General features: G+C 41.9%; 1 protein-coding gene across 1 annotated transcript in view; it reads right to left on the bottom strand.

Moving 5' to 3' along the window:
- The window catches only part of ADCY2 (adenylate cyclase 2), a 432,640-nt gene that overhangs the window by 54,140 nt on the left and 352,483 nt on the right, over nucleotides 1-26,017 (bottom strand). The window contains 4 exon segments of the mRNA XM_058430099.1: nucleotides 3,336-3,455; nucleotides 12,697-12,834; nucleotides 13,274-13,296; nucleotides 16,815-16,831. Coding sequence (XP_058286082.1) covers nucleotides 3,336-3,455; nucleotides 12,697-12,834; nucleotides 13,274-13,296; nucleotides 16,815-16,831 — 298 coding nt within the window.

The following is a 26,017-nucleotide window of genomic DNA, read 5'->3' as shown; positions in this document are numbered from 1 at the left end:
TTTAGTCCAGTTCTGTTAAATGGCTTTCTAGAATGCTTGGAGACTGTGCAAGAGGTGATCTGGCATAAAAAGGTAGGTTGGGAACCTGCAAATAGCCATCCAGGGATGTGTGGGAGACAACACTGCAGGATGCCAGGCTGGGAGCCTGTCCTGTCTCCATGGTTTAGCCGACGAGGGAAGGCTCCAGATGGTCAGCGGTTCTGGCAGTAGGATACTGAACCGACTTCTATTGGAGTGTACTTACTGGTAACCTGATTGCTAGTGATGTTTACCAGTTTTGACATAGTCATTGAAACCAACTTGCATTTTACAGTAAGGTAACAGCCACCGTTATCGGGAGTAATTTATTAACACTGAAGTCTCTGGGTCTTAGCTTCTTTACCTGCAAAATGAGAATCCCAATAATATCTACTTCACTAGGGTCATTTTTGGATGAAATGATGTAATGCATACCGAGTGCCTGCTGTGGTACAAACAACTTACATGGCAAAGATCTTTATGGCTAATTTGGGTATTTTAAAAGGACTGTGTTTTCCCGCTACAGAAACAATACACCAGATGTTAAAAATTGGGAAATATACGAAAGGATAAAAATAAGGGTCTCTGATAATCCCCAACATCCACTTTAGCCACTATTCATTATTTATGTATGTGTTTCCAGCCTTTTTCTTGCTACTTATTATTGGTAGTATTATTTTAAAAAATTAGAATCATACTGTTTTGTATTTTTTAAAACAATACTTTTCAATGAATAATTTATTATGAATATGCATTTATATGTCATTAATTTTTTTACAATGTCTTATATGGTGGTTAAGGATAACCTTATCGTGTGTTACAATAAAATGTATTTTAAAATTTGCATTTTCAAATTTTTAGGTTGTTTTCTTTCTTTTGCTTTCTTTTTGTTGATGTTATATAAACACATGCACAAACACGTTTTTGGTAAACCTTTTCACTGTTAAAATTAATTTTCAAAATTAGTATTACAGGATAAAAAGTGTGTCTGTCTTGTGCTTTGAAATTACCACTTAGAAGAGTTATATCACTTTATACCGCCACCAGCAGTGAACTGGGCATGCTTCTCAGCTTGCTGGTCAACTTCAGGCATCACATAACACGGGGCTTGAGAGAAATGATGCCTGTTTGGCACATACCCACAAAACGGCTTTTCTACTGTTCCCTGGGATCCTTTAGGGAGGAAGCCAGGATGTCTTCAGGCTCCTTGAGGACTGCTAAACCCGTGAGTTCACAATGTGGTTTCTGTGCAGCCAGTCCATGCAGACCTGGGGCTTCCTTGGCAACGCTGGCCAGGATCTTCAAGGCCTCGTTGGAAAGACAGTAGCCCGTTTACTAAATCCCACCTAGATTTTAGAGACCCTATTGTGTGCTTTTTCAGAATCTTTAAAGGTTGAGTAAATGTTGCCTTTCCCCACTTTAAGTTTTTAATAATTTTCTTTGATTGCAAATAAGATATTATACAGATTTACCTAAATGAAATTCACAATGATTTCCTTATTCTTTTAGTGATGCCAAGTGTGGTGAGTTGTTCGGCTCAAACATAGTGGAAGAAAAGATTTAAAAAAATATTGCAGCTATACATTTTTTTCCTGTCAAAATGCATCTTCATGTTAAAATTTTAAACTCAAAGTGCCACGTGGATGCGAAAGGGGGACTGCTTGGTCGGTGCACTCTCTTCCCAGCATCCAGCCTATGGATCATATGGATGCTAACACCATTGGGTCAAGGAGGAAGAGGCAGGCCACACTGTTAATTTAAATATTTCTCTAAAAAAGAGAGCTCCAAATGGCCCACAAATGGCCCACAGTGAGATTACAGTCAATAAACTCTCACAATGACTCCAGCTTTTCACTTTTCACATAACTAAACAGAGAAGTCAATGCCTGGCCCTCACTGGAGTTTATGATGACACCTAATTTGAAGCGCAGGACCTTCTGGGTAAGAGATGAACCTCTACCACCTCCCTCTTCCCAAGCCCATGGGGACATTGCTTTTGGACTTTGGTCATTTTGCCCATGACCTAGTCAAGGCCTCAGAAGCCTCCAGGAAAGAACACCAGAAGCCACTTCTTTTTTTTTTTTAATTTTTGAGACGGAATCTCACTCTGTCATCCAGGTTGGAGTGCAGTGGCACGATCTTGGCTCACTGCAAGCTCCGCCTCCCAGGTTCATGCCATTATCCTGCCTCAGTCTCCCGAGTAGCTGGGTCTATAGGCGCCCGCCACCACGCCCGGCTAATTTTTTTTTTTTTTATTTTTAGTAGAGATGGGGTTTCACCGTGTTAGCCAGGATGGTCTCGATCTCCTGACCTCGTGATCCGGCCGCCTTGGCCTCCCAAAGTGCTGGGATTACAGGCGTGAGCCACCGTGCCCGGCCCAGAAGCCACTTCTATCTGTGCATGGAGTTGTAAGCTTCCCAAGAAATTAAATGATGGGAAGGGAAAAAGGACCAGAGTAAAATATCAAGGAAGCAAATCAGAGAAGGAGGAATAGGAAAATAAGTCCACTTTATTGCCATAGCTAATGGAGTTAAAAATTTTGGTAAGGAATTTTGAAAGCATACATATTAAATTACCAATTCCAGTCCCCAAAATAGTTCACTTAGCATTCTCAAAAGCCATTATTTGAGAAGGAAACTAAACAAGCATAATCTGCACTACTTTCAGATAATTATTCGGGAACTGAAAAGGACAGTAGCAAAACTTTTTTTTCATAAACGATTTATGGAAGAACAAAGTTGCTAAGCAGTAAATAACTGACTTAACTCTCCACTTAGAAGACGAATGTGTTAATAAGTTTTGAAGTTTCAACCTAGGTCCTTTGTGACACTGGTTAAGATGAATCAGTTAGCAAGAATTACTAGGGAATAGAATCACTGGGCAACATATGTTGCCAAAGAAGAGGGAAGATAATGAGATGTGGGCAGTTTTATCACAGCTTTAAGGGGGATAATATTAATTCACTGGAACAATTAGCAATGTCTCTAAGTAAGAAACCCAGAAACATAGTGCCTTATAATTGAATGCCATATGGTAGGAAATATGCTAGAAATGCTGTAGTGGTTAAGAGAAGAAGGCAAACATTACTGGTGAAAGCAAGACAATAACATTGAAGTTTTCAGATGTAAGTTTAACCAGTCCCCAAGGGCCCGGACTTCTAGCAGAGGCTGACATTTGTAAATTCAGGACCACTCAGGGATTGATACCAGAGAGGAAATGCAAAGTCTAGAAAAGATCTGAGACTAAAGGATATATGTTATACAGACTACGAGCATACAGGAGAGCCACCAAAGCAGTCATAATCGCAATGTTCTTACCGGGAGGAAAAACAAATTTTGCGCACGCAGAATCGCCGCCTGATTATTTGAGGCTGAAAAGCTTGTGTTTGTTGTATTGGCAGTTGGAGGGATTGTTTCCTCTGAGTCACTCAGGAAAAACTGCAAAGAGAAGGTTTTTTTCAATGAATTAGTGCAAATTAGATTAAATAACTAGCAGGTGGGTGCTAACTTGATGAATTCTATGTTCCTTATGCACAGTAAACAGGATTGTTTATGTGGACTCGGGAATTTCTATTGAATAAGTAATTAACAATTTATTGTTCTATATATTCAATAGAGAATCCCAGAACTTCAAAATTCACATTAAAGGAATTGGAGGTACCTCTAGCAGAGAGTAAATTAAAAGTACACAAAGCTCTGGGCAGAGGGCGTGGTTAGAATTACATTTGAAACCGGTATCACCTTTGAAGCCAATATCACCATGTATACATTCAACTCTCTACCATCAAATCGGAGCCTTCAGAATGTTTTTTTCCCCCAGTATTTTGCCATCTTGGCTCAAACATTAAATGAGTCAATACTGTCCTATGAATTTTTTATGTTTAGAAAGAAAATTAACTTTATGGGCAAAATGCAATCACCAGCCTTGACATTTGTATCTATTATTTGTAAGTGCTTGGCAACTCAGATCATAAGGGGTGAAAAATTTAAAAGGATGGATGTTCTCAGGACTGCTGGAAAGGGGATTTAAACTAAAAAAACAAAAAGGGTAATGCTGAGAAAATAATTAGCTCTTATGTAATGGTCACCAATATAAGCATCAGAAGGACAGTATCAACCTGTTAGCAAGGCAGGAGAAATTTTTATCTCTCTTTTTCTCTCTCTCATCCTCTCTCTCTCTCTCTCTCGCTCACTCTCTGTCCTACAGAAGCTGCACACAGACTAAATACCCAAGGATCAGCCACTTTTCTGTCATGTGGCTAAGGGTCAGAGGAATGTTCTGGAAACAAACCAGAGAATCATGACTTCAGCCCATTCCTTTTACTGAAAGAAATTAATCTCATCCATAAACCTATTAAACAGCTTGTGTTTTCTGCATAGGGTTAACCATACATATTCAAGGTTTAAAAACTAAAACCTCCCTATAGTTTCTATGGTTGCTTTTGTTTGTTTCTGTGGAGTTATTTCTCTGGATTGCATAGTTCTTGTCAAATACCTAAACTAATTTATTTGGACAGATAAGAAGACATTTACTTAGTCTATTCTTGGGAACATTCCTCTCACAGTCAATAGAGATACGAGATACAGTATTTTTGCCCATTATATCATGTGATTAAATTTGGCAAAATGCTGATTTAAGCATCGAAGAAACATAGTAGATTTCTTTATGTATGATGAAAGAACTTGTAAAAATCGTCACATCCCTGGCTGAACAACAAATGTGCTAACATTTTGGAAAAACTTATATCAGGGATTAGAAAAAAAAACGAATGGAATAATTGCTTGGTAAACATCAGGCTCCAAAAGGGCACAGATTTAGATTTAGATTTGATAGACCAAAAATTCAATTGATTTAAATATTAAAAAAAAAATCAACAAATGGCAAACAAAAGGAGACTGTTTAGCTTGGTGGGTTACTAGTCTTAAGTGCCAAGGATCTTAAAATAATTAAGAAAAACTTCTTGATTATATCACCTATAGGCAAAAAACTAGGTAAAATGAAGTGTTGCATTCTTGACATACAATGAATGAGTAGTTTACTTTGTGAAAAATGTGTCTTGCAAGGAGGTTTTGCAATAAATATGATGGTTGAACTTGAAGTACAAGAGAAAACTCCAATCACTACACACAACGTTTCCTAACCCACTTCTGCTATGGTCTTTCCAGTATTTATTAATATCAACTACCCGTAAATTCAAGAAACTCTTCATTCTGTCTAAAATCATACTACAATTTTGAATCAGCTTCCCTTCCTCCGTCTTCTTTGCATTTTAAAGTAACAAACTCATGTCATTCCCTAATTGTAGCCAGTCAAATACTCAAGAGAGTTACTAATACGTTGACCACCTTCCCTCCAGGTAAAACTGCCCCAACTTTCTCCACTGAAAATATTTTTAGCATCATAATGATTTAGGGAGCTCTTCTCTGGACCCAATTTAATTTTCCACATCCTTTGTCACAATTGCGGCAATGATGTCATCATTCTGTTCAAAACATCCTAAATAAAATGCTAATGAACACTGCATATTTTTAGTTTACTGGCAAATTTTACATTTCTCAGGCAATTTAAAACATATCAGAATTACATTTTTTGAATCACATTAAATTGTGAACAGGTGCTTTAGTATTGTTTTATGCCTGATGACATCATTGTGTTTGTCATTTGGTTGGAATTAGAAGTCTACCTGAGTAGACTACTAGTTAACTATGGCTAACTCCTTGTCTGGGTGGCTCACAGATTTATATATGCTTTACTTATAATAAATTTCTTGGAAATTTCTCAGACGAAATTGCAAAATGCTGCGAGGAATCAAGTGACGACATTCTCAAAATGTCAGGAATAAAATGGCAGCACATTCGGCTACTCATATGTGATTCTCAACAGCCAGCTGGAGACTAAGATGGAAAAAACACTGTATATGAAACAAGCATGGACAACCAATTGTTTTTCTCCACTTTTGATTGAGGTGTTGGTATCACATGGATAAACATCGAGTGTTTAAGATATCCTGTTAAAATCGCACAATTCATTGGAAATAAAACTGACTTGGACGTTTTGGCATTCAATACCAATGAGTAATGAGATTTAAAAAGCCAGTTCTCTGAACACACTGTTCCCATTGACCCTGGCTCTTGTAAGGGTCATTAAAATGCAGGCTGGGAATAAATATCAGTGACTGGAAATTGACGTGGAGACTTGAGATGAACCAGCCCATCCATGCAGTCAACAGCAGAGGCAGGTCAGGGCAAGCCTCAAGCTGTCACATGTTACTCCTAACGCGTGTCTCCCCTTTGAGGTACAGAGTCATAGCAGGCGATGACACAGAGGCAGTTAATAAGGGCTGCTTGCCACTGGCTGGAAAAACACAGGGGAAACCGAGGCTCACCTGCTGCAGAGGGACTGGGGCTTCCAGAAGAAAAGGAACACCCAAGGGCACGATGTCAGGGGCAAGGAGCCAGACACAGTGGGACAGATATCGTGTGACTCCACTCATGTGAGGTCCCTAGAATAGGCAAATTCATAGAAATAGGAAGCAGCATGATGGTGACCTGGGGCTGGGGAGAGGGAGGAGGGGGAGTGAGCGTTTCATGGAGACAGAGTTGCTGTTTTGGAAAATGAAAAGCGCTCTGGAGATAGGCGGCGGTGATGGTCACACAGCATTGCAAATGTACTTAATGTCACTAAATTGTATGTTTAAAAATTGTTCAATCATATACCTTATGTTATATATATTTTACACAATTAAAAAATACATCAGAGGCTGGGCGCGGTGGCTCACGCCTGTAATCCCAGCACTTTGGGAGGCTGAGGTGGGTGGATCACGAGGTCAGGAGATCGAGACCATCCTGGCTAACACGGTGAAACCCCGTCTCTACTAAAAAATACAAAAAACTAGCCAGGCGTGGTGGCGGGCGCCTGTAGTCCCAGCTACTTGGGAGGCTGAGGCAGAATGGCGTGAACCCGGGAGGCGGAGCTTGCAGTGAGCCGAGATGGCGCCATTGCACTCCAGCCTGGGTGACAGAACGAGACTCCCTCTCAAAAAAAAAATAAAAATAAAAAAATAAAATACATTAGAAACAGAAAAAAAAAAAACAAAGAAAGAAAATGAAAGCACTCTTCCTCTGTCTCAAAGGGACAACTTAAAAAATCACAGGTGCTATGCATGAGGACGTGACTGAGGCTATGACTTTAAAACGATGAAGTTTTCTGAGAGCAGATTAAATGTTCTTCCCAGTGACTTAAAGCATATGCGCTCCCACAGCCCCCCACCTCCACCAACACAAAGAACTGTTATTCTTGCTGAAATGTGAGTCCAATGCCTGGATTAGTCTCACCCGGTTAACAACTGAGAAATAGAAATACTACTTGGGGATGGGGCTCCACCAGTCTGGAAAATGTGTTCAGAAAAACAAAAAATACTGAGAAAAACATGAAAAGCTGTACTCCTTTAACTAGAAACTGCTCCAGGATGGACAGGTTAAAGTGGGACTAGGTAAAAAGAGACAGAAACAATCCTGGGACCACTGAACTGCATGTAGGTAAAGACTAGTTTCACTCACATCCTCAGCAGAAGGTGTCGCCTTCCTGACATGAGTGACAGGAGCCCGCTTCCCTTGCAGCGCCCTGCACAGGTGCTCCCTCCTCACCTGCCTGTCTGCCTGGGCAGTCTGAGTGCTGCATGAGCACCACCTGTGTGTGGCCCCGAGCACTGCCTCTGCCTCACACAGAGCTCAGGAGTCCAGGGCATCTGCAGATCCTCAGGTGTGGCCAGAGGCAGAGCCCCATGGACACGTCCTGCCTCTTCTGTGATTAATAAGACATTATAAACAAGGCTCTACAGCTAGGTCATGTTACTTCCTTTCTGTACCTAACATCAACTTTCCTACAGTTTTATGATTTTTCTTTGACATAAGTACAAGAGGAACACCCGTGTGGTTCATGGCACCAGGTATCAATACAAATGGTATTTTTCTGCACTCTTGGAGGAATTCAGTGCTTGAGCAGCTCCGATTTCTTCTCCCCCTTAATCGATAGACAGGAAAAGTGGGGGAAGGTAATTTAGCTTATTTCCTGCTCCTACTGCTACAGAAGGCAGCTTGGTATGTGCAAAATCTGCAGAAGGCACATTAAAAGTATTAAAAAGTGTGATGAATGATTTTTGAGAAAGAAATACATCTCAAGTGTCATCCATCATACTCTTAATGTGTCTTCTGTGGAGGAAGGAAAACAACATTGGAAGACATATTTCTGTTACTGAAGGCAGTTGTTCTCTCTCTAAAGGATTGTAGCTACTGTTGAAAGAATGTCTCCTCCTAAATGATCAGCTTGTCAAACATTTATAGACAGTGACTGAACTGTCTGTCAATCATGACTAATTATGCTATACAAAATAGAGTTAGCTTCCAAACCGGATTTGTTTCTCATTTATATCGTCTTTAAGAATTAGGTGATAAATCCTGGTTTTATAAGGTCAAACTAGATGTTACAAAAAGAAATAGTTTCTTATTTAAAGGGCTGTATGCTTACCTATTCATTCACTCATTCTTTCATTTAATAACTAATGAATGGAAGGCACTTTCCTAGGGCATGTGAAAAAAAAAAAAGATCTCCTCAAAGTTCATTCTAGCATTATTCATAACACCCAAGATATGGAAACAATCTGTCTATTGATGGATGATTAGATAAAGAAATTTTGGGCTGGGCATGGTGGCCCACACCTGTCATCCCAGCACTTTGGGAGGCCGAGGCAGTGGATCACGAGGTCAGGAGTTCAAGACCAGCCTGGCCAGCATGGTGAAACCACGTCTCTACTAAAAATACAAAAATTAGCTAGGCATAGTGGCAGGTGCCTGAAATCCCAGCTACTTGGGGGGCTGAGGCAGGAGAATCATTTGAACCTGGGAAGCGGAGGTTGCAGTGAGCCAAGTTCACCCCATTGCACTCCAGCCTGGATGACAGGGCGAGACTCCATCTCAAAGAAAAGAAAAGAAAAGAAATTTTGATACACACACATACACAATGGAATATTATTCAGCCTTAAAAAAGAGAAAAATCTTGTCATTTGCAACAACACAGATGGATATGCAGAACATTATGCTAAGTGAAATAAGCCAGGTACAGAAAAATGAATACTGCATGATCTCGTATGTGGAATAAAACAAAGTGGAATACACAGAAACAGAGAGTAGAATGGTGGTTACCAGGTGTGGGGGAGGCCAGGAAATGGGGAGATGTAGGTCAAAGGGTACAAAGCTGCAGTCATGTGGGATGAATGCATCTAGATTTCTAATGCACAGCTGGAGGACTTGGTTAATAATATTCTGTTGTATTTAAGATTTGCTAAGGGAGTAGATTTTAGGTGCTCTAATCACACACACAAGAGGCTGTGTGGAAGGTGATGGATGTGTTAAATTGCTTGCCTGTAGTAATCATTTCACTATGTATATGTTTATCAAAACATCATATTCCACAACTGAAATTTATATAATAAGAGCTAAAGAAAAAATGATCTCACTCTTAGGGGTGTGTATATGATATTAAATGTATTGTCCCCTAACTCATATGTGCTGCTACTGGCCAGTGAAGGTCAACTCTCAGGAAGTGTGCTCAATTCGCTTGCATGCACGGTCAACACACTCCTGAGGGTCCAGGAGGAGGCTTAATTTTACGGGCATGTGTCAGTCACCCAATGGTTCTGAGTAAATCGGAACCTTAGCTTGTGCACCCTGCTGCCCTTCAAGTGTGCTTTCATCCTCAGCCCCTTGGCTACGGAGTCAACTTCCGACCCAGTCTCTTGCAGCTTCCATCTACCAAAGTCCACTTGGTGCTTGGCAGTGCGCTCTCCCGGGGAGCTGGGTCTTGGAACAGCAGGACTAACGCATAAATGCAGGTTACAAAGTTGAGCCCGAAAAACCCATTTTAGAAAACACACTCATGCTTCTGGCATCTCAGGCCAATGCCCCTTGCCTGCCTCTCTCTCTGTCCAGGTTCCTCCTCTGTGATTTCTTCACATCCTTGCAGTATCCAGGGAATGGCCTATGCATAGAGCTGAGGCATTCTTGGGGCTCGTGGTGTGTCTGCAGAAAGGCTCTTTCAAGAAAGCCTCTCCTGTGCCTGTCTTAAATCTCTCATCTTGAGTTCCCCACCCTGAGGCTGTTCCCCTGAAGAAAGCTCTGGGATCACAGCAAGAACCACTCCCCAGCGCCCCCACCCCGACCCTGTTCTTCAGGCAGAATGCCTCCGGCTGGCCAGTCTGGCTCCCACGAGCAGGTGCCTCGGGTGGAAGAATGCAGCAGGTCTCCACCTGAGCCCTGGCGTTTCTATCTTTCTGGAGCCCAGTGGTACTCCAGGGAATTGCTTATTGTCTAGACATGGCACATTTTCCCTCTTCAGCTCTTCCCATTCACTCTGGATTAAGCCCTAATTGGAAATAAATGATGTCACCATCCAGGCACACCTGAGACCTAGAAGAGGAGGCCTCCTCCCCCAGAGGGAGGCCTCATAATCCCTGCAGCAGAAAATGAGCCTCGGGTGAGGCAAACATCCAGGAAGAAGGGGAGACCCACTTTGTGCCACTCGCTCATCTTACAGAAGGGCAGGAGGAGGGCTTCCAGTGGTGGAACTGGCTTGTCAGGACCTCTCCACAGGGGACTGCCAGTCAAGGGCCTGCATTAGCCCTGGGAGGCTGTGGCCTGCATGGACTTGCCTGCTGAGCCCCTCCTTCCCCAGCAACAGATGAGCCTTTGAACTAGCTGCTCTGGAGGCTGAGTGGGTGGCTGGAGGAGTTAGCTGTGGTGGCACCTTTCAGTGGCCCACATGCCTGGGGAGCCCCACATCAGGGCTGATCTCATGTTCTTTCTTGGGGAGCTCCTGAGAGGGAGCTGGGACACACAGGCAGGTGAGGTAGGGCTGCCAGCATACTTGTCCCCAAAGTCATGACACAGGAAAACCTGCAGGAATCGCACACATTCACCTCTAGACAGCAGGGAGGACAAGCTACAGCTTCTCTCTGAAGGCCCCTTTGCAGGTGTCACTAAGATCAATTTCTAGGCAACACAAATCAATGGAGAGGCCACCCCACCCCTGCTGCTAGTGCTTGGCCCATCTGGGGTCCAGGTGGCGTCACCCTCACCTGAATCTGCAGGTGTCTGAGAGGAATTTACGATCTCTAGCATGACCTGGAGGACTGACCCCATGTAGACATTCAAGGTCCTAATCCACTTCTTCAGCCTTGTTTTTCTCTACTTCTTAATATGAATTTCTGCTCTTGTCCCAGATGCAAACATCCCTCCTTCTCCCCTTCCACCCACCTGCCCTTACCCCTCACTTCCTCCAGGTCCATGTGGCAGACTCCTTCTTTCCGCCCTTCAGGACTCCATCTAGCAGGCCCTGCTCTCCCTTCCCCTCATGCCTCTGTTGCTGCCTTCACCTCCTCGTTTCAGAATGACTTGACGATGAGGTTACCCAGCTGTCTGTCTCCTACTCCTACTCCTGGAAGGCAGAGAACTGTCTTTGGTGTCTGAGCACGCAGCACGTACCAGACACATCCTTATATACAATAAATATTACACTTTGCTGCATGAATGCTTTCTACTTCATAAAAACGATGTTATTATTATGAAATAATACATGGTCTGTCACCACAACCTGGCTTTGGGTCCCTGGAAGGCAAGGACTACATCTCCTAACACTCTGCATTTCCCACAGTGAGTGAAGCCTCCACTACAGGAAGCATCAGATCTCCTACGGCTGCTGCTGTTGATGTGAGAACAATAAGGACGTGTCTCAAAGCACCCTGATGAGCCCAGTGTCTATTGTGGGGGAGATAACCAGCACTGATGAAAGTGGTATAGTCAGAGTGGCCATTGGTTCAATAGTTACAAAATGGCCAGGACTGTCCTAAGTGTGGTGGGAACATTGGCTCATTGAATGCTTAGAACCACCTTGGTAGAGAAGTCTTGGTTCACACTTTCAAAGAAGTGAAAATGGAGCCTGTGGAGTTCAATGAAAACGTCTTTCTAGTCACACAGCTGGTGAGACGCGGAGCACACGGTTGCAGTCGGGTCTTTTAAACTCCAGGGCAGGACACCGCACTCTCCTTAGTTTGACGGTTCCTTTGCCCCTCATGACTATCCTTAAGACACTGCAGTCATTTCTATAGCCTGTCGAGGGGCCACCGTGAGCAAGGGAGTGGGGAACTGCTCCAAGGAGTCACCCAGTCTCTTAAGCTGGCTCCGTGAAAGCATCCCTTTCCTTAGATAAATGACTGCTGCAGCCATGAGATGCTAAATTTAATAGGCAGCAACTGGTGTTGCAAAGGCGCTAAACGCAAGTTTCCAAAATTCCACAGGACAGGTCCCAGAAGGGAAGAACGCCCTGCCTGCTGTGAGCCCTGACTCACCCCGGGGCTGACCATGTTGAACACAGCCGTGGTGCGGGGCTTACCACGTTGAACACGGCCATGGACCGGGGCTTACCACATTGAACACGGCCATGGTCCGGGGCTTACCAAGTTGAACACGGCCATGGTCTGGGGCTTACCAAGTTGAACAGGGCCATGCTCTGGGGCTTACCACGTTTTACCAAGTTGAACAGGGCCATGCTCTGGGGCTTACCACGTTGAACAGGGCCACGGTCCGGGGCTTACCAAGTTGAACACGGCCATGCTCTGGGGCTTACCATGTTGAACACGGCCATCATTAATATGATGGCTGTGGTGATGATCGTGAGAGAGATCCGTGGCCAGGGGCGGTTGGCAATGATGCCCGAGGACTTCAAAAGCCACATGAGCAGAGGAGAGGCTTTTTTGCTGCATTGCTAGGAGAAGAGAGAAAGAAAACGAGAAGCATTGCTAGTTGATGACTTCTCTCCAGTTTCTTGATGACAGTGTTTACAACCACAAGAAGCACCAACATTGTTCACAGACTAAACATGTAGATTCTATCCTCCCCTGGGGACACATACAAAGTCACAAACCTTATTAAAATTACATTGGCATCATTGCTACCAAATGAGAACAAATTAAATGCCTATGACAAAGGTACAATGTGCTTGTATGTCTTTTAAAACAGACCTGAAGTTATGTTTTTAAGTGATTCCTTTCTCAAAGGAAAAATGTCAGTTAATTAAATCACTCTGGGGGATGTGTTGGGTCTCTGATCACAGCTATGATGAAAGTTATCATTTATTCAGCTGATTTATGTGGAAAGAGATCAACACATCTCCTAACCCTTTTAATGCTGCATTAGCAGATCACAAGAATACAGCCCAGACCACAGACTTAGTTTGGCGCCTGAACTTACAAATACGGTGTCTGAAAATCTCAGGCATGAGGCATGATGGCTTTGTGTGATCTCGTCTGGTCTTGTGGGGGTTTTCTCCCACACGGAGAAGCTCCTTTTTTCCCTCCAAACAATTTTTAACAGTGTTGAGAAACACATAATATAAAATGTGCCCTTCAAACCATTTTCAAGTGTACAGTTCAGTAGTGACAACCACATTCACATTGTTGTGTAACATCTCTAGGATTTTCAGTCTTACCAAATTGAAACCCTATACCCATGGAAAAACAACTCCCCGTTCCTCCCTCCTCCCAGCCCCCGGCAAGCACCATTCCCCTTCCTGTTTCCACAACTGTGACTACTCTAAGACCTCGTGTAAGTGGAACCATCTAGTAGTTCTCCTTTTGTGACTAGCTTATTTCTCTCAGCCTAATGTCCCCAAGGATCATGATGTTGTAGCATTATGCCAAGATTTCCTTCTTTTTTAAAGCCTGAATAAAACTCCATTGTATGGATCTATACTTTTCTTTTTTTATCCATTCATAAAATGGACACTGAGTTGCTTCACCTCTTGGCTCTTGTCAATATGCTGCTATACATATGGGGGTTGGGGAAGCTTTTTTGATACAAGAAGGAATTGAGATCTTTCGGGAATGACAGCCAGCATTTGCTCCCCATTCACCATGGGGTCTCAGTGCATGAGCTCACCCATCTTGAGGGCCACCTTTCCAAGGATTCTCACCTTATTCTCACCATATTATCCCCGCTATGAGTGTGGAGAAGTACACAGAATTCCACTGAACTGTGGGTGACATCAATTCTGCCTATACAGATGCTGCGTGGGCATAATTTGCATACGTTATCTGATATGACAAGCAGGACATAAAAGTCCTCCAGGGATTGACATTTTTATCTTCACACTAACGGGACTATGGTCCCAAGGCTATGTGTCTTGGAAACAAACAAAGGTGATGATTTCAAGAAATTCAGAAGAAGGAATAACATAAATTATGCCCTTTGATTGATACTACTAAGTCAACCTATTGGCAAACAAAGCTGGTGTGACATCAATGAAATTCAAATTCAAATAAAGAATATTCCTGAACAGCACACAGCACAAATAGGCTGCGCTTTTAGTTCTCTACTTCTTTCACATCTTCTTTTTGTATTGTTCCTAAAATTATTGTTGCCCTAAGCATTGCTGTATGTTCAATGTCGATACAACAGTTGAATGATCGTCTAAACACAGGAGGGAGGAGTTGAGAAGGGTAAAGAATCAGCCATAGCCTAGCTTCAAACCTCTACTGCTGGGAAACTTGCTGCAAGTTAACGATCCTCTCTGAAATGAGGCCTCAGTTTCTTCCTCTCTGAAACGGGGATAATAACAGTACCTGCCTCCTCCGTCTTCGCAGAGGTTTAAATGAGTTAGAGAAGGTGTGTGCAACAGGACTTACAAGAGTTAGCTCTTCCTGTTATTTCAATGAAGAGAACACAATATTTCTTAGAAACATTTTAATGACCAAAATCCTATTTGCTTTATATCTATGTAAACAACAACAACAAAATCTCCTCTCTACTCCTTTCCACCATGTTTTTTTTTTTCTTCCTTCCAGCTCCTGATAGAAAAAGATGAAGAATGTTTGTGTACAGTGCACATGCCCCCCCTGAGGGAGACACGGGACCAGGTTCCGGGTTCACTTCTTGGGCTGATTTTCCTGCGCCCTCATCTCATTTCTCTGGGTACCTACCAGGGAGCTTGAGCCAGTGCTGCCCTCAGCCGCAGAGGCTGCCCAGAGCTGGACTGCTGGCTGGCGGCAGGGGGCGCCCTCGGCCCAGCTCTGCAGGGCATCTGATCACCGGCAACAGAAGAACCAGATCTGTACTTGACGCTTCTATTCAAGAGCAGGTTTGGATAGGGGTTGGTGATGGCACTAAATCTGTCATGCAGTAAGATGTCCCTTAATGCTCTGAACATGTAGCATCTTACAGGGTCAGGTAGCCAGAGAACATCCACCCACGAATGGTTATCATAATTGTTTAATGCATGCTACTTCTAATAATATTAATATCACAAAACACAGTCAAATCTGTGTTCTGTAGAAGGTTTGTTTGTTTTTGTTTTTGTTTTTTTTTTTTCCTGAGACGGAGTCTTGTTCTGTCGCCACTCAGGCTGGAGTGCAATGGCACAATCTCTGCTCACTGCAAACTCCGCCTCCTGGGTTCAAGTGATTCTCCTGTCTCAACCTCCTGAGTAGCTGAGATTTTTTTTTTTTTTTTGCCATTACATTTAAACCGCAACTACTTTTGCACCAACCCATAATACAATCTGAAGAGTTGAGCTTCAAATGAAATATTATGCTCATCTAGCTCAGATTCCATTAGATAATGGCATTTGGTTCGATTCTCGCAAATTAAGACAGTATTTATATATTCACATCCAGATTGACTACAATTAGTACCTTTAAGACAAAATTATTAAAATCAATGCTCTTATGTTTGTGAAATTATGATAATTTCCGTATACAGAAATTATCAATAGATACGATAATGGAAATGTTAACAGCAGAACATTTAAAAAGTTTATTACTTCAGGAGAAAATGTACATCTAGCTAAGATTGCATATCACTGTCAATTAGGTAAAATATTATCTAGTTATTACACAGATAAATTTTTGAAATTACAAAATTAAAACAAGTTACTGTGTTTGAAGATTTAGAAAAATACATGGTGATAATCTTGTCAAATATGCTATCTAATAGGAATATGTTATATTCTGCTCATAGGCTAATAATTTACTAAAACAGACCTGGGCAGATATGCCGGAATTTTTTTTCTGTTCGTGTGACATGCCAGGCAAAATGACAAATTGGCAGCACTTGTAGCTACTTACTAGACGCACGGGGGTTTGGCAGACATGGGTTTGGCATAACAGGTTCAGGATGCATTTGGTTCAATTATTCACCCATGCGTTTTCCATGCACACCTCAAAGTTCTCCCTCACAATTGTTTTAAAACTTATGCCAAATGTGTTGTTCCAGAGGTCAGGGAGACAGGCGGCTATCTTTCCTTGTCACCAAGCAGTGACAAGGTAAGTAAACCTGTTCTGAAGTGTAAAAATTGGTAGGCATTGCTTCTGGCAAGGACAAGAAACTAGAAGAGAACAGAGGGTTGACAATTGCAATGACAGTGACGAAAGAGGAAGTGGAGGATCAAGCTGGTGGGGGAAGCAGAAGAAACCAATGATGGGGATAAGAGGAGAAACAAGACTAAGATCCTAAAATGCAAGGAATCTGATTAAGAAAAATGGAGACCCTTGATTCAGTTTGTAGCTCTGTAGAAAAATTACAACTTGGCTCTTGATGTGATCATTGGCTTCAGTTTATCCTGTTTTTGATTAAGTATTAAAGGCCCTGGTGGAAAAATGTTTATCAAAATTCAGACCATCCTAATTAAATGTTATAAATGACAACATCTCAAAAAATATTTTGGCCTTTATTTGGAAGATACTATTCAACTGAAAATGAGAAAATGCCTGCTGTGAGCCCAGTCGGTGGAGTCATTTGCTTTGATCTTTGGTTTAACTCCTGGCATAATTTCAACCACATCTGTTTCCTCCCTTACTTGATCATCTCACTGAACCCCATGATCGGCTCTTACTTACAGTGAGCTCACCGTGTACCTTCTAGAAATGCACTTGGATGTGAATATCACATTCATCCACTAACAAACAAGGGATTGGTACTAAATGTAGTGGGAGATGTAATAAAAGAAGAAATATAAATTTATAGGAAAATCCTAGCCAGGCACGGTGGCTCACACCTGTAATCCCAGCACTTTGGGAGGCTGAGATGGGCAGATCATGAGGTCAGGAGTTCGAGACTATCCTGGCCAACATGGTGAAACCCTGTCTTTACTAAAAAGACAAAAATTAGCTGGGTGTGGTGGCAGGTGCCTGTAATCCCTGCTACTAGGGAGGCTGAGGCAGAACTGCTTGAACCCGGGAGGCAGAGGTTGCAGTGAGCTGAGATCGCACTACTGTACTCCAGCCTGAGTGACAGAGCAAGACTGTGTCTCAGAAAAAAAAAGGAAAATCCTGTCATAGAATTGATGGTGGGGACAATGAGCAGTGGGGTGTGGTAGGAAAAACGTGGGATGAATCCCAATGTTCTTAACCCAGTACATGAAGATCCTCCTCAGAAAAACAAAATGTTCATACATGCTCCACCAAAAATATCAGCCAGCTTCTCTTCCTTCCCTCTCTCTTTCCTTTTTTTTCTTCCCTTGTTTTGATCCACTTGCAATGGAAACAACTGGTAGTCTCTCAAATTCAGTTAAATCTAAATTTTTCACTCTAAAATTAATTCTTCATAATTTAACTTAATCATTATAAAAGTAGACTTCATTTACAGTTTCATTAGTTTCCATTTTAACAATAAGATGAGACACTTGAAGAGAAGTAGAAGCTCATATTAAGTGAAGTTAATAAAATGAAAAAAAAATCCAGAAAAGTTATAAAGATATCAGAGTGGCTGAGAAGCAAACTTTTATTATTAGAAAAACAAAATCCATCTTAAAATCTTGCTTGGAAAATATAGTGGTTTCGTGTTTCATATAAACATGTACTTTTGTGTATTTGCCTAAAGGAACATCTACTTTGGCATTTTAATTAGCTGAGGACTGTCATTCCGAATGGCAGGAACAAGCCGGAGCAATAATTACTTGTAACATTTAATGTCACAAAGACTGTGATGTGTACTTTGATTATTTAATTGTCCTTTAATTTCCCATAGGAAGACTTCTTTATGCCAATCAATCATATTTTACAAAATCAACCTGTTTCTTCCTTTCGCCCTGGGTGAGCCACATCCCCGCACTCTTGCTCCACTGGGTACCACATTGCATCATTTTTGCTGACATGCTTGTCTCTGGCCAAATGCAGAGCTGGTTGAGGACAGTGACCACATTGCACTTGTCTCTGTTTTCCCAGAGGCCAGTATAGTGTTTGTTAAATGGTAGGAACTCATCAAATACGTGCTGATTCTGTTTACTATTTTTAATGATGGACTCAAAGGGAAATTACCAGGGCACAGAAACAAAGAGAGAGCTCAGTGATAAAGGAACTGAGGCTGTGGGGAGGGTCCAGGAGTGTCCTGGATCAGGACTCAGGCTATGGCACTTAGGGGGTGAGCTTTTAACACCCATAGGGAAAAGAAGGTATTTCCTTGGGCCAGCAAAATGTGGACAGCGGCAACTAAGACTCTTGAATAAAATCCAGAGCCTCAAACCACTACTCCTTCTGTACAAGGAAGCCTAGAAGAGCCCCATTCACCAGCTCAGGGAAGTATCAATAAGCTTCCAAGGATCAATCCAAACCCTAAAGTGTTGGGTTTGAAATTACATTACCTGATTCATAATAAGAATTCCAAATTGAAGGGTTGTTAATTAGGTCAAAACCAGAGAAAATCCTTGGGGCTACGGCAGAAGCAAGATTGACACTGCTGGTAAGTGATACTTTAGACTACAGCGTGCAGGGATGTCCCATCTGGGGGCTGGGGCAGTTCCTCCTGAACATAACCTCACAATAAAAACCAAATTATAAAGTACCTAAGGCAATGGACCATATGAGGAAGAGTCAAAAAACATAAGAGGTAGTCGAATTAGCACCACGAGATCTGCAGATACGACAACAATCTGAAATAGCTTCTAAATTAAGATTAAAGTAACAAAAGAGGGATTATAATCCATATGAATGAGTGAGTTGTTAAGGAAAAATAACAAGTATTTTTTAAAATGAGCCACATAAACTTTCTAGAGATGAAATTGTAGATATTGAAATTAAAAACTAAATGGTTATTGAGGAACTGGATGAACTGCCCGTGAATGGGAGAGGCTAAGAAACATCTCAGGAAATAAACCATAAAATAGCACAGAAAGATAAAGAAGTGGAAAATAGGAAAAAGAGACTGAGACACAGAGGATATGATGAAGAGATTCAACATACCTCTGATAAAAGTTTGAAAAAAGCAGAACAGAAAGACCAGGGAAGAGACAAAACACAAGGAGATATTGGACAATGACGTTGCAGACCTAGAGTGGATTATGAGGTCTGTAGTTGAGAATACACAGCTGAGTCTCAAAAATGAAAGTCAGGCTGCACTTTGACACACGGACTCTACTGCCCATGATACAAAGAGCAAATCCTACAAAAACTCCCACCGAGACAAGGGACCAAGTGTATACAACAGTTAGATGGACAGGAGAGTTAATCTCATTCCCACAGAGGCCAGGAAATTATGGAATCCTGTTTTCAGAATGTTAGAAAAAATTATAAATAATCACAATGAGGAAAAGATAAAGACTTTTTAAAATACAAAATCTGAGTGGGTATATTATACACAAGCCCTCATGGGAAGGATTATAAAAGGAAGCATTTTAGTAATATGGAAACAGAGTCCAGAAAGGTGGAATGGTATTTGGAAAAAATAGTAAACAAATACATTGTTTAACAAAAACAGGAATAAATATTGAATAATTTGAGCAGTTTAAATTTAGAAAAATTTAAACCATGCTAGTATGGAAGATGAGAAAAACTACCAGACTCAGAGCATGGTCCTTGTATTGTTCAACAAGAAAGTGGAGATATTATTAATAATATACTTTGTCAATCATGTGTACATGTTACGTGTTTTAAGGTAATAACTGAAAAAACAAACTAGAGTATATAAGTTCCAAGTCACTAGAGAGAATAAAAGAGAATAAACTCCAGGAGTCCAAAAGAAGGCAGAGAAGAAGGAAAAACAATAGAAGCAAAAAAGACACAAATTGGGTTTTAAAAGATTTTAGTAATAATTATAATACAGGTAAATGGATCACACTTGTCAAATAAGAGAGAGAGAGACGTTTGGCTCAGAGAAAAGGACATAGAGCTACATGCTGTTCACCAGAGACACACCTAAAACCTATATCCTTTTCATTGACAAGGAAAAGCTGCAAGTAGAAAGATGGAACAAGGAACACCAGGCAAATACTAACCAAAAATAAAACATGGTGGAGGGCTATTGACAGGAGAGAAAACAGACTTCAAGGGAAAAACACTGCTGTGGGGAGAAAGCTTTTCTATTAGCTGTGTGACCTACTTTTCCTTTCCCAATGCGACCTCTCTATTTGTGCTTTCATCTCTGCCTGGAAGAACGTTGGTGGGACTGGCATCGTATTATCTCTGCTATCGAAAGCACAAGGTAACAATACTGAGAGAAAAATTTCTTCTGATACATTCTGGCATTTTCATTTGCTGTATGCAGCATATGCGTTCTAGAGGTGTTTTGGGGGTTGGTTTGTTTGGTGGAATTTTTGGTTAGAGTCACTCTCTTGTATTTATCATAGAAATGTAAGTCTGCCTCAGGTAGTTTAGACAGTTAAATCTGACTGTGAATGTGCACTTATTACTATTACTGCTACAATGACAACTAGTACTATTTTTGATTGCTAATTGTAACGAAAATGTGAACTTGAATCTCTTATTCTAGTCTTAGCTTCTGCCTAGATAAAATGGATTATTTTCATTATCAAATAAAATAATGTCTGAAAATACTTTGAAAGACTATTATATGTATAAAACATTTTGTAAAGTATTATTATAATACTGAGTACTTTCTTACTAGATTATTTTAATCGAAATACAATTATAAATTAACTTTAAAAAATTATCAAATGTCTTTTAAGATGAATTTACACTTTGCCTAGAACCTAGTTTTAAATAAATGGGACCAACAGCTGAAAAACATATTTTAGGAAACTAGAGTAGAGAAGAATAGGAATAGGTACTATGTGAGGTTACCATGACTTACCAATGTGATTTTGATCAATGGGTGCTGAGTAGTCACCACAAGGCAACTTTGGTGCCATGATGCCCATAAACATGGGCATCCCTGCCTAGTGCTGGGCACCGTCTGCCTGTGACTCACCCCATACACAACCTGGCACCCTCTGCAATCTGCCTCTACCATAAGGTTCCAAGACTTGATTCCAATTCCAGCTCCAACATCTACTTGCTATATACCACTGGGAAGGCAAGTTATCTAGCATCTGTGAGCCCCCGTTCTATTAAACTGTCAAATAGATATTACCCGCAAGGGCTCTTGTGAGCATAAATGAGCCAGTAGATGCTAAGTGCCTAGCAGAGTAAGTAGGTATTTTTAATACAACATTTACTACTTATAAACTGTGATGAGGCTGGAATCAGAACCACTCTCTGGGATCTTGCTCATCATAAATAGCTTGGATTTATTCCAAAGGTTCTTACCCAAGGATAGGAAACCTTTGCAGACCTCACAGTCATTGCGTTCCTGATTCTACTCCAAAGCCTACATTTCCATCCTCAAGAGGCCTGATTACAGCCTCTTCAGCATTATTTTGTGTGTGTGTGTGTGTGTGTGTGTTGTGAGGGAGGAGGAAACGTTTATTTTAAATAATTGGAAATAAAAACTCACTTAAGTGGACAGCACTTTTGGAGTCCTGGGTCCCTCATCCACAAAATTAGAGGCTGGATGAGGTTATCTCTAGGTTCCCTCTCACCTCTTGAGTTTTAAATTCTGAAATGCTAAGTAGCATCTGATGTAGAAAGCATTTCAGAGTCAAGGAATCATGGTGAATGTGAGCAAGAAATTTCAATGCAGTGTGATGAAGGCCACCGACTCACCATCCCTTCTCTCATCCACACATTCCTTTACACCTAGAACCCACCCTCCTGCTAGGACATTTGGAGAAGGTCCCTCAGGGCACATCTTTCTCTGCCTGAGAATAGTTGGCAATGGTGAGATGAAGGGGCTGCTATGTGGGCCTAGGAAGGCACCTGAGGCAGAGGTGTCTAAGGAGATCCAACAAGTGAGAACATCAGGATGCCAGGCCCAGATGCAGAGGCTGGGAACCCGCCAGAATGCGGAGCAGGATGCCGTGACTGTGAGCTGGAATCAGAGCTTTGAGTTCAGAAGGAGTCCAGTTGGGGTGAGAATGGGGGTGGAACGTTTTCTGAGCAGTGGTGCCAGGAAACAGCACTTGGGTGCAACCCAACATTCCTTCAAGCAGACTGATATTAAATATTTATCTTGTGTTTCAAGTGCCCGAAGTAGTACAACGAACAAAACAGGGCTGCAGTGAACTTGCTGAAGATCTTTCTATCCACAAGAATAAAAGCATTAATGCAAAATGGGAATCCCAGCCAGCCAGCACAAGGGGAGTTGGTGGGGCAAAGGCGGGCTTTTCAGAGTTGGATTATGAAAGTTAGACAATAATTTCCAACCGAGGAGACAGCTGGAGGCACGTCAGAGTCAAGGAATCATGGCATATGTGAACAAGGCATTGTGATGTAGCGTGATGAAGGCCACTGACTCACATTCCTCCTCTCATCCATGTGATCATTTACATGTAGAGCCTGTACCCATGCTGGGACAACTGGAGAAGGTTCTGTAGGGGATACCTAACTCAGTCTGAGAAAGGTTGGCCTCCATGAGATGAGGGAGTGCTAACCAGAGCCGGATGACAGGAGAAAGTAAGAAAGGACCCCATAAAAACACTACAGTACAAGGAACTCTATATATTCAAGGGGAAACAAACAATTTAGAGGTCTCAGTGAGATCTTATACGATGGGGGCTAAGCTATGTGACACAGATTGTCAGTCCCACGGTGTAAAAAGAAGGGCTTGGTGCAGGAGTTGGTGCAGTTTCAAGGTTTCTTAGAAGGTGCCCGGTGGCTGGGCCCACCCATGTGCAGAAGAACTGAGACCTGGGCAATGTGGGGGTAGCAGGGAGCCAGCACGGGGCATGCCTCAAGTGGGAGTGAAGGGGCCGATGGAGGCGAGGGCTGGGCTTCTCACAGAAATAATGATCACAGAAAAGAAACGCCTGCCATGTGTTTGAGAACACGTCACTGAACAGATATCTGTATGATTTTTCTATCAACAGGAAAAAATCTGCAATTCATCATTATCACCCTTTTTTTTTTTTTTTTTGCCTATTTCGATATTTTTCTACCTTTTTATCAAGGCCACTTGTGAAACAAGCCATCAATTTGATTTATTGGCATTATGCTTTTTGTGCAACAGAGAATGACAGAAGCAAAGCTCTCGGAAGAAAACATTAGCCAGGCTGACCTCTCCTCAGCTTCCTTTATGAAGTATTACATTTTATGTTAATTCTTCATACGGAGAACTGAAAGCTGGTATTAGAGCACAAATACTGCCTTTGGCATCGAAGTTTTCAGAAAGTTACCATACGTTAATAGAAGGTAAGTTTCGGGTATTAAGTACTCTTTAATAAACTCAGTATTTAATTCATAATAAATGCAAATCATTATAAAACCTTACACAACTGGGAAGCTATTAAGAAGCCAGGGAATGAACACTTAGGAAGTGACAATGTTTCTCCATGACCACTGTGGAATACTTGTGATGAGCAGTTTTTGACTGAATTTGGATGGCAGAGTGTGGAGTACACTTAAGCCTTCTTAAATTGGCTGTACACCAATATGTTTGATGTTGCAAATTTAAAAAATCCTTAAAGAATGGTTTAAACAGTAAAAAAAGGACCTATTATTAAAGTGAAAAGAATTCCTTCTTGATTTTTTTCATGGATTACATCCAAGAAGGAGGAATTGCAGCTGGCCACTAGGGGGAGCCTCATTCACGGATCTTAGGGAATCAAGTTTAGGAAGACCAAGTGTCGTCACGTTTAGGCTTCCTAGGCGCTTTGACACCATACAGGCTTCTTGTGAGGAGGAGGTAAGCACCAATTTATTTGTAGCCTTGAAATCGTCCCTTTGTGATACCACTTCCTAGCATGGGGCCTGTGGAGGCCAGGGTCCTGGGAAGCTCCAGGGATGGGAGGGCAGGAGGAGCTGTGGATGTCACCTTGACAGCTTACCGGGGCCTCAGGCTGGCCACAGGAGGAGCTATGGCAGGGGCAGCAGGGCGTGGGATTCCAGCGAGGCTGAAAGGGAGGCATCAGAGAGGAGTAATGCTTTCCCACAGACAGCACAGTTGTTCCTGACATTTTTTTTTCTGCCCCCAGCTCTATGTTTCTTTAATATAACAACTTAGACAGTAGAATGAAAAAGAGTCAGCTTGATACATTAAATATACCGCATGCCCCCATATCCAAGACCAGATTCCCTGGGATAGAAAATGATAAATATGGCTAATTAGGCACAATGATCTGAACTGACTTAAACAGAAGTAGGTTGGGATTTCCAATGGAACCACCAATGATGGTGCCTTTGTGCCTTTCCACCCAAGGGATGATTCTGGGAACAGAAAACCAGGCTTCTTTCTACAATAATTATTTTCAAACTTTGCCCAAGAGTCCTATCAGGGCCTTTCAGAGTGGATTCATATTAACCAAGGGTCCTCCCTCCTCTATACAGCCCACAATGTCTTCAGGGGGTTTCAGAGAATGGAGATGGTATGTGTGCATTTGGGTAAAGCAGAAACCACAGTTCCATTTTTGGAAGAGCTTTCAATACAATTTGAAACATCTAAACTATCATACAGTAAACAAAATTCACACAAGTTTGCAAAGGTAGAAGACACAGAGGGCAAAGTGCTTACAGTCGACTGCGGAAAGGCAGAGACAAGCTTTGGAATCTTAACCAGCCTTGGCCAAAGGCTTTCAGTACATCAGACTGGAATGCAATGGACAGCTTGGGGGTCAGGACTGCCGCTTTTCAGAGCTTTTGAAGGGAGTACGAGGATTCTAAGAGGCCACTATTGCACTGTCCTGATGTTGTTGCTAGCAGTAGTAGTGTGTTTTATGAAAAGCAAAACAACATTGCAATAAAGCCACAGATGCAAACTGTAAACCCATGCAGAATGAGAAAAAACTCTTTCATAGAAGCCACAATAGTCCTGAGAGGTAACAGACAGACCACAAACCTCAGGAGGCTTCCTTGGCGCTGTCATCTAAATGCGTCTGTTACAGTGTAACCAGCAAAAGAAATCAATTTTGACAATGTGAAAATATCTATAGTCTGTAACTGTAGAACTCACATAAAATGCATCCATTGAAAAATATTTTAAAGAACATTTCTATTTATTTTTTATAATAGATTATTAATTATCATGTTAAAAGTCTTATTAAAAAAATCTCTGAAGCTTCTCTTGAGAATGCCCGCGGGGGCAAGGAAGAGAGCTGTTGAGAAGCTCAGAGTGGCCTCTCTGTCCCAGCTCATCTCCATTGAACAAAATGAAACAGTGGCTTATCTTCAGGGCCTTCTATCCCATTGTCTGCTTCCTTACGATGCTCTCATAGACTCATGGCCAGCTAGCAACACTTGCTTTAGACTTTCAATTTTAGATTTAATCTGTATATCCAGAACTAGCATTTAAACCTGATTGGCTTAAATTAAACAATAATAAAAGATATTTTAACATATGCTTTCTTCAACTACTCCACCATTTTATAGGTTGAAAGTGGATGTAGCACCGGGCGCAGTGGCTCACGCTTGTAATCCCAGCACTTTGGGAGGCCGAGGCGGGCGAATCACGAGGTCAAGAGATCGAGACCACAGTGAAACCCCGTCTCTATTAAAAATACAAAAAATTAGCCGGGCGTGGTGGCGGCGCCTGTAGTCCCAGCTACTCGGAGAGGCTGAGGCAGGAGAATGGCGTGAACCCAGGAGGCAGAGCTTGCAGTGAGCCGAGATCGCGCCACTGCACTCCAGCCTGGG

Source organism: Hylobates moloch, unplaced genomic scaffold (assembly GCF_009828535.3).
Source record: "Hylobates moloch isolate HMO894 unplaced genomic scaffold, HMol_V3 SCAFFOLD_17, whole genome shotgun sequence".
Taxonomy (NCBI): domain Eukaryota; kingdom Metazoa; phylum Chordata; class Mammalia; order Primates; family Hylobatidae; genus Hylobates; species Hylobates moloch.
The sequence above is the reverse complement of the archived record's forward strand: the minus strand, read 5'-3'. Positions and strand labels throughout refer to the sequence as shown.